Source organism: Neopsephotus bourkii, unplaced genomic scaffold (genome assembly GCF_033783945.1).
Source record: "Neopsephotus bourkii isolate Nb327-2 ecotype Australia unplaced genomic scaffold, CSIRO-AGI_Nbou_v1 NB_1139, whole genome shotgun sequence".
NCBI classification, from domain to species: domain Eukaryota; kingdom Metazoa; phylum Chordata; class Aves; order Psittaciformes; family Psittacidae; genus Neopsephotus; species Neopsephotus bourkii.
Window position 1 is genome coordinate 123,999 of NW_026901625.1, and position 9,936 is coordinate 133,934.

Here is a 9,936-nt window from a genome sequence, read left to right on the forward strand (position 1 = left end):
TACGATAAATGTACGATAAAACACCTTGGTCAAAAGGCATCATCACCTCAATGGATGGTTATCGCTGGGTCTGAGGGTCATAGCGTTGAACACAAACACCACTGAAAGGCGAAGGAAACAAAGTACCTCGGGGGCATGTGTGTATTTAAATAGGTGCAGGAACAAAACCCAAATGTCTTACTTTGGATTTTTCTTACGTGTAAAAGAAGCCCAGAGAAGCTGTGGCTGTCCCATCCCTGGCAGTGCTCAAGGCCAGGTTGGACACAGGGGCTTGGAGCAAGCTGCTCCAGTGGAAGGGGTCCCTGCCCGTGGCAGGGGATTAGAACTGGATGAGCTTTAAGGTCCCTTCCAACCCAAGGCAGTCTGTGACTCTGTGATTCCTGGTTAGCACTACATGCAGTTTGTCACAGATAGATTGACAGTTTATTGTCTGTCATCATATGCTTTGCATTTCATCTGAGTAAACTTTGGTTATCAGGTTAAAACTTCCTCTTGTTGGTCAGAAAATATGTTTCTGAACTGATTAATTTCTCTCTTATGCTTTTAACAGAGCAGGGATTAATTAACCTGTTTAATACATGATAGTGGCACAAACAGGTTGTAACCAGTGCCATACAGTGGAGAATTAGAGCTGGAGAGTGAATATATCAGGAGGCTGAAATTACTATTTAGACTTCGCTCCTGGACACAGGAATAAGGTTACATATGACAAGTATGGTCAGAGAGCTGGTACCCAGCCTCTGTGAGGTGCAGGTTAGTAAGTGCTGCTCATTGTAAGAGATTGCATGGGTGAATGAAATTGCACTTGGGGTGGGGGAAACCTCAATGACAAGGAAACATTTGTTAGTTTATGGTTCTTTCTTCATCCTGTTCTGTACCGCTCCCCTGTGCAGGGCCAGAACAGGCCTGGGGCTCATCTCACTTTAACACTCCCAAGAGCCCTGCTGACTTGTGTGGGGAAAAAGGTTTTGGCTGAGTTTCACTTTAAGTTTCCTGGTATTTCACTGCCCTTCTGGAGAACAGCGCAGCAAGAGCTGAAGCTTTGGTGAAACAAGTTTTTCAAACAATATGTGCTTCAATAGAAAAGAGGCTTGAGGCTTGCTGCCCCAGCGCAGCGACAACAGGATGTCTGAAGAGCCCAGGTCAGGCCATCAGCAGAGGAAAAGAGCTGTAGTGTGCATAACCAACTGTATGTGCTTCATCAAAGCTGGCTACACTGAAGCTGGGGCCCTCAGAAAACCTGAATTACATACATGGAAGTACCTTTGCTACTATAAAGGCTGTAAATGTATGTCAAAATCTAAATCTAATTTAAAAGTTCAGCACTAAGAATATGCATTGCCTTTTTTAGTCTCTGAAATACATCATCTGCCTCTGCCTCCGAGCACCTCTTCAAAAATACCTGGGATTTATGAGCACTTATACATACACATAGTTCATTCTTATTCACTTATTAATTAACTTATTCACTTATTAAGCACTTATTCATACACATAATAATTTCTCCTTCTTACCCAAAGTAAGTTGGGTAAGAAAGTGTATTCTAAGTACAAACCTGGAGCCCCATGACTCTGCTTTTGCACATGTCACAGGACACGCAGTTAACTGAAGTAACTAGTGATCAACATCAGAATAAACACTTACGCACACCCATTTGCAAACCCGTTATGAAATACACTTTTATTTACGTTTAGTTGTAAGCAGAGAGGTACATTCTGACTACATTCTGTTGGAGGCTTACATGTTACAAAGCTTCTGTGGTTTAGTGCAGTAGTTTGTCCTGACCTTCTCATTAACACAGTCACTATAGTCAGTGTTACATTTACCACACTTGCAACTCACGGCCACAGGGTAGGAGTAATAAGGGATGGTGTGATGAGGACAGCCTGGAATCAGTGCTGTTTGATACAGCATCTCTTTATATGTGCAAACGTTCTGGGACAGAGCGCTTTTGAGTAGCAGCTTCTTGCCATTGCTGTCCTGTAAAGAAAAAAGAAATGCATTGTTTCACTGAAGCATCTATGAGTGTCAGAGACCTCTTTACACTTAGACTAGTGTGAGCACTTTCACCATACTGCTGTTTGGATCGGCAGTTTTGAATCTCTGCATCACTGGGGCTCTCTACCCCAGCAGTTCAAATCGCATAAGCAAGGTGAACACCTCTATCTGCTTGGCTCAGTGCTGACAGTGCTTTGCAAGCTTACTGGCTACCTGCTAACCAAGGTGCATCAAATGCTACACTGAACAGTGAAGCTCACATACAGTTTTTGGCATGTCTACTTGTGAGATACTCTCCAAGCAAGCTGTCATAGCAATAATGGGAGTAGAAGTTACCCAAGGAATTTACATTAAATAAGAGTTACTAAACATAGTCTACTTCTCACGCTTTCCACCCTGACCCCCCCCAGACTGAGTACAAAGGCTCTGCAGTGGCAACAGCAGCCAGTTCTCTGCTGTGCTACTGATGTTAAGAGCTCCCTAGCTCCAGAAGCTTAACATTTCTCCCCCATACCTTCACAACAAGCTAACAACAAACCAGTATGACAGTGTGATTTTTCTGCCTGTGACAAACACTATTAGATTTGTATCATTTACACTGATTTCCAAGTGAGAACATCACTTGTTCTGCAGTGATGGCTGTTACAGAAACAACTGCCTAAAGCAGAGTAACCCTTTGTACCCGAGTCATGCAGAATCCGGCACAGATAGTGGTGTTGATGGCCAGGCAGTAGGCACATTCCCTTTTCTCCACGTGGATTATATACTCTGAAGGAGCACAAAGTGATGCTGTTTGACAAACAGTCAGGCCAAAGAGGAGAGACATCACAAAGAAGGGACTCATGCTGGATGGGGGGAAAACAAACAAAATAAAGTGTCAGTAAAATTAGATGTACCTTCCAGCCCTCCTCTCAGAATTGACAAGCACAGTTATGACAGTCATAGACTAGAAGTAATCTCCACTTTTTTAGCTGCAGCCTGACACCTTTCCCATCTCAGACCTTTAACTGAAACAGTACTAACCACTGGCCAAAAAAGGATAAACAGGCCATCACTGACATACAACAAACTCACTTTCCCCCCCACTAAAACATATTACATGAAACTTCACTCACAAGTGATAAAATGCTGATATGGAAAATAAAAGGATTTGAAAATGTTCCATGTGAGAGAACATGAGCTCCAGGATTAACCAGAGATGCCAAAATAACCTTGTGGGTTAAAAATAATTTTCTAAAGAAAGCATCTTATAAAATGTGCAAGAGAGAAAAGCAGCAGCTGTGCATAGCAAGCGTTGTGCACCTCCCAGTTAGCTCAGAGGCATGAAGAGATTGGAACACTGCCAAGAATTAAATAATAGATTCAAGCAAATTACAATAAAGAACATCAGTGAAGAGTTCAATTCAACATATCCCCGCTTCATCCGGCTGTTGTGCTGACCTCACTCCTCATACCTGCGGGGGGATCCTGACAACAAAGCTTTGCTTAGCTCCAACACAACTCCAGGGTCTACCCTACATCCTCCAAATTACAGCCTTTAAATGACAGTGTCTACAAACACATGGACATCACCCTCTAGTCTCTTCCAACTAGCAGTTTCCCATCGCAAAAGCCATTTGTTCCACAGTCTGGTTTACCCTGTAGCTGCCAGTCTGGAAAGACCAACCTCTTGTCAGCTGAATTCTTCCCTAATACAGGAACCTGATTCTGCCTTCAGCTGGGAGAAACAGTGACCCAGCACCAGATCCGTGTGTGCTTTATACTCTCCAGGCTAATTCCAGGCTGATCTTACTGTTTATATAACTGCATCTGAATTGCTGCTTTCTTATCGCAAAGTCATCTATTGAAAATTCATACTGAACCACAAAGCAAATGTGATAGGAACAAATGTCTCCATAATATCCTAACCTGGAAACTGGAGCTGGAAATCTAATTATTTTAACAGTCATTCTCTCATCAGGCTTTTAAACTGGCCACTGCTTAAAATAAGTTATTTTTGATGAATTTAATCACTACATAGGACAGCAACATCACGACAGGAAGGGTGGCGTGGAAATGGAGTCATCCTGAATCACACAGGGCTAATTCTACACCTGTGTTTTGTGGAAATTTAAGGAAGTGTGGCTCACCATGTGCACTGGTTACCAGGCAGGTACCACTGCCAGAGCAGCACTACACACAGTGACAAATCTCAGAGCACTTGTACTCAGTGGGGTGGGTTTGGTGCAGCCTCACTTATCTAATGAAATAAAATGCACAGAGACATTACCTGGCCTCGAATATATGGAGCAAATAGTAGGTAACAAAGCAATTTGCTCTGGAATAGCAACTGATGGGGGAGAAGCTTTGAAGAGAACACTTGTGTAGCACAATGAGAAGCAAAATACTGCACTAACACTAGTGAAACTGAGATGTCCACACATGGGGGAAAGCACTTATTTTTAGGATTTTGTGTCTGGAAAACCTGAGAGAAGGAAAAGTAAGAAAAGTTTGACAAAGCCTCTGACCTCTGCTGCTTCATCAGTGTCTGGCCAGCCTTCTTCCTGTGCTTATTCACTGCAGCTCTGCTAACATCTCCCTGCAGTGAATCAACTACTTGACACTTGGACCTGGATCTGTTACATACCTTAATGCAGGTCAACCACATTCTGGATTTATGTAGCCATAAGCAATACGATAGAGTTGAGTTTGAGCTGGTAAACATGGTCCCTATTGGTGTTTAGTTAATTCCTGAATAATATTGTCTCCTTTTCCTGAGGTTTTGGACTGCTGCACACAACTTTGGGTCCTGGACTAATTCTCCTTTTTTGGATAACATAACAGAGTTCTTGTTCCATTAAGACAAGCCAGATGCTTTCTGTTTTCATGGAGTTTCTACTCCTGGGTTAATTTCTACCATATAACTTCTTAGGAATTAAATATAACTCTTTGTGGCTTAAGGACATGAGCAGAGTATTAATTGTACTCTCAGTAACATCTGTCCATCCACACTTTGCAATGCAAGTGTAACACTTATTTTGCTACATCTCCCATACATTATTTAACTCTATATTTTCTGACATGTTTAAAATGCAGTTAAACATGCAGGTTATATGAGTATACACATACATACACTCATGTATAGATAACAGGTATACATATACACATTACATAAATACACGTGGGTTTGGTTGTTTAAAACTTTAATCAGAGAAAAGAATGTTCATTCTTGGAAACCTTAAAGAGAATTTTAAAGGAATCCTGAAAGGAAAAGGAAATAATTCACAAAACATAATTCTGGAGAGGACAAAAAATGCCCCAAATAAGAATAAAAACTGGCATTCCTAAAGCAGGAACAAAGTGTGCAGCCCTTGCAGCACATCTGAGGTAGGTGCACTTGATTCTTCTCTCTAAAAATTTCACAGTGATTTACAAGCACTGCTTTAGGCATTTGGAGACACTGGTCATGACTGGAAGACCTCACATCGAGGTTTAACATGTCTTCCACATATTCCATAAGAATCTAGGCAGAGGTCAAATCACAATATGAAGGCATATGTAAATCTTTTGCTGCTTCAAAGTGCTAATTCCTCTGATTTAAGACAATTGGGTGTAAATGGGGGGTTCAGATTAGGAGGAAAAAGAATTTGCTTTAACAAGGTTTAGGGAAATGTCTGCAAACAGCAATAGCAAAGAAAATATGCTATAACAATGCTTGAAAGTCTGTCACAGTGAAGATGAAAAAGGCAATGCAACACTAAAAACTAGCAATGAAAAAAAGGAAAACAAACAACAACCACTGTTAGAAGTGAGAAGATGCAGAAAACTTGCATGGGATGCTGGAGATTAGGAAATCAACTTCTGTCAGGCCAGAGGCCAATAGGAACATCCAGGGCCATTGCTAGACAAAGACAAGCTGTTGGTGCAGAGGAAGTGCAAAGTCTTCAGTAACAACACGTGCATTTGAAAATGGAGCAACTGAACAACCAACATCCAGGTTTGTAACAAAATATATTAAATAAATTGTATAAAGAATAAATATTTTTAAATGGACCCCATTAAGTGGCTAATGCTGATTTCAACAAGTTTGCACCACTGAGGAAATTTCAAAACATTAAGTGCTAATATTATGGCAATATTTAGAGAGAGAATGCTAACCCAGGTAACTCTCCACCAGGAAGCCTGACATCTATCCCTGATAAATCAGGTAAAATAACAGAAAGTTGATACAGGATTTGAGCAATAAAGAATTAGCAGATGAGAACATAATGCCAGTCAAGATGGTGTTACATAAAATAGGTCATGCCACACAAACCTGATTTTTGAGGTGATTACAAATTGGTTGTTAAGGCAATTACATAGATGCAATGGCCTCAGTTCCATCTGTCCAGAGTCCCACTGTCATTGAAGATTTAGAGCTCTTAGGGTGGTGTGCTCTGAATGTCAGGAATTATTAATCACTGGAGCAGGTAGTATTTCAGCAGTCAATTTATTCGCTGCAACCCAGCCTCTGAATGCCCTGCAGTGCATTACAGAAAACTCTTGAGTATTGAGAATGGAAATTCATCTATATGGAAGCATACTAAACTAGTCTGAATGGACCCTGAGACTGATATAACTGCTGCTGCTCCTCACACTCAGGTTAGCTTCACAACAATAATGGCCACAGACCTCTTGGCTACTACCTCTTCTTTGCTGGTGTCATTTTAGCCCACCCATCTGTTAGAGAGGCACTGACCATCACCATTGATAACACACATTCACATTTCTTCAGTAACTTACACAAACTGTTAAGCTGGTAGGAAAGCTTTTCCTTGACTGTCCTGCTGGACATGACCATAGAGCTCATTCATTACTGACCCCTCTGAACACTTGGTGGGGGCGAGATCCCACTACCTCCTGGGAGCAGCAAGACAAAACACTGGCAGGATAAGAAAGTCCAGTGTGGCAATCTATGAGTGCCTGAGGCTTCTTTCATCCAGTTTCCTAAAATCCAGAGTTGTAAATCTGATACATACGGTTGCCCCACCACTGACCAGCAGGCTGTTCAGTGATAGATGTTTTTAATGTGCTTTTACAGCCATCAGCTTTGTAGCCCTGTTCTGGAACAGCCAGTTACACTGTTAATTATTTATCTTTAACCTTTCTGTTAACTAAAGCAATCCGTTCACTGACATCAGTTACTTTTTCATTAAGTGAAAGACAGGATGCTGATGTTCCATGAGAAGTGTTTCAAGTGATCTCTGTAAACAGAATTCAGTAATAGTGAAATTCATGGGTTCATTACCCAGGAATCTCTCTAACAGGCTAGAGATTCAGTGCATATCACAAGATTATGCATACAAGTAACTTAGGATTCTTTGTCATTGACCAGTGCCTGAGATAAAAGTAGGAACAATGAGCAGAAGGTATCACATTATTCCTACTCACTCTTCCCCTGTTAGCACAAGGAAACCTTTGTGATCTTACAAGCAGGTTAACGTACTAAGTCCTGTTTCCACTGCATGTAGTGCTGTAGATATTAAAATGAAACCATGTCCATGCTTGCAAACAGCAGGGAATTAGAAGCTATGCTGATGAAAACCAGACAAAGCCCATCAGATTTCTAAACAGATTAGTATTCTGGTAGAGGAATTACTTCCAACCCCATCCTGTTGCAAACCTCCACTGATAAAAGGAAATAAGATCCTAATATGCTGTCATAGAAACAAGTGGGTTTGCCAGGTTTTGCATTTAAACAGAGTGCAGCTGCTGAATTTCCAAAGCAAGTCTCTGTAATAGCTGGAAACACAGCTCTCAGCTCTTCAATTTCCACATCCACAGATGACTGCTATTCCCTTTTGTTCCTAGCATTAGCTGCAGCATTTCCTATCCACCACAGATTAAAGCAGCAATTCTCTTTGTCGTGTATCATACGCCAACAATATCCATTTGTGGTCTGAAAATACATAATCCTTTTTGCTGTTTGGCTCAGATGATAGAACACTTTGTATTTGGTTTCAGTTCTTTGGAAAGTGCTGGACATTTCTTTTATTCTAAGATATACAATCACTACAATGAGAACATTTAAAACCCCAAGTACCTGAGCAGCATTCTGCAGTGTTCAAACGACTGGACCCACCCAAGAGCACAACAATGAATCCCTGATGAAGATCTGCTGTGCAGACTTGATACTACATGTGTCCATTTTCTAAGGATCTTTTCTTACTTTCCTGAAGGATTCACAAACATTTATTAATTTCCATTTGCTTTTCCTATGCAAAATGGATTAATGCCTAACAAAGTTGCTTATATTTTCAGTTTCATTTACTACATATAATCTGTGCATAGAAACAAGCTTCATATGAGGCAAATATGATTGACATCCTTCGTAGCTGATTATATTTCCTGGAGGATTTCTATTGTGATACTACCAAGATTTCTGTAGTTTTGCAGATGATTTATATACCACACTACACAACACACTAATGGTATCAGGATGCACCACAGAGTCATAATGTAGCCATGACAGTACTGGAAAATGACAAGGTCCTGATCTCTCCTGTTGTAGTCTAGATGTGGGCAGTTCAGAGTTGAATTCTTACCTGTTCAAGTGGCAAGACTTTTCTCCACCTTCCACACATTTTAATTACTGTAAGACTCACTGTAACATGCAGAAGCTCTTACAATAACCAGCATTTCCAATTCTTACTGCTTGTTCCTCATCATTTCTTCTCGTAGTGTCAGACACTGTACCTATACCACTAGACTGGAAATCAGGTTTGGGAGATACCAAGAAAAAACATTAATTTTTCATCTAAACTCTCAATTAAAAATAATTTAAAATCTGTGTTTTATAGCAAGGCATTCAAGTACAAATATGGGAAGGCAGCTTAATGTGGATTTTTAATCTTAACTTCGAGATTGGAAAACTGTAGTTCATGGGTCTCTGTGTGAGCCCTGGCTGAGCAGACTTTATAGTAGAAGTCTCGTTATATTCAGAAACAACTAGAATTCTTAGTTTTGCTTGCTCAGGATCTAGCTTAGCAGATGAGTCTGCATATCTGTTGAATCTGATGTCAACAACAGTCGAAATTAGACATAAGCCATCTTGAAATGAAGTAATAAACACCGGCAAGTGTTCAGGTCTTGTATAAAACACCAGCCCTTTAAAAATAAATGTCAAACTGCACATATAAGTTGTGTTTCCTTTTTCCTGCAGAGGAGCTGAAGAGATATAAGTAACATCACAAATTAAAATGAGGAATAACTGACTTTGCATGACAGTCTCTGTATCCAGGCAAAAAAGAAGTAATTCATATATCTGGGAGAGGTTTAAATGGACTATTTTACACTACTACAATAAAAAAAATCTTTCCTGGAAATAAGAGACATCTGGACGTTCTGTGTTACAAACAGCTTATCTGTTCTGCATTTGTCCTAATTTACACTATTTAAGCAGATTCATTATAAAAACTTAATATTCTGCAAACATTTGAAATCTTTCGAGCAAGGGAAGTCATCGAAACTTCTCAGAAAATCTGCTTGTGTAACAGATCCCATTTCCAAATATAGAGGAAAAGAACAGCATATTTTTTCAGATCTCTAGAGAGAATCTGTCAGTTGCATACAATAAAAAATCATTACTAATATCATTGTCAACAGATAGAGCATAAGGAACACAAGCTACAAGCCTACATCTTAAAGTGCTACACAAAAAGAATGAAATGAAGATGTTTTCCTACCCACTTCAGACACATCCAGGATTTTGATCTTTCACAGCAATTTAAGACGTACCTGTAGTTTTCTTGTTGTCTCTAAGCTCTGGAGCAGGTGGTTGTTGTTGTGAAACTAGGATTAATCAAGGATTAACACAGAAATATACGTTGTTCTAAACTATTATGCCTGCATGGCAGAAGCTGTTAGTCCATAGGAAGGCTGCCTGTGTTCGTATCCAGAAAGCAACATTTGGTCCCACGC

General features: G+C 40.3%; 1 protein-coding gene across 3 annotated transcripts; it reads right to left on the minus strand.

Annotated features, from left to right (window-relative positions):
- Nucleotides 1-1,665: 1,665 nt before the first annotated feature.
- On the minus strand, nt 1,666-6,991 carry TSHB (thyroid stimulating hormone subunit beta). 3 transcript variants are annotated; one of them, XM_061362760.1, is made up of 3 exons: nt 6,760-6,991; nt 2,681-2,843; nt 1,666-1,980 (listed from the first exon to the last, which is right to left on the minus strand). In XM_061362760.1, exons 2-3 carry the CDS (start codon nt 2,840-2,842, stop codon nt 1,738-1,740), a joined length of 405 nt encoding a protein of 134 aa, XP_061218744.1. In that variant the 5' UTR covers nt 2,843; nt 6,760-6,991; the 3' UTR covers nt 1,666-1,737. The 3 variants fall into 3 exon arrangements, with proteins under 3 accessions (XP_061218744.1, XP_061218746.1, XP_061218745.1); XM_061362762.1 differs by lacking the exon at nt 6,760-6,991 and adding an exon at nt 3,665-4,175; XM_061362761.1 differs by lacking the exon at nt 6,760-6,991 and having other exon boundaries at nt 2,681-3,124.
- Nucleotides 6,992-9,936: the final 2,945 nt, after the last annotated feature.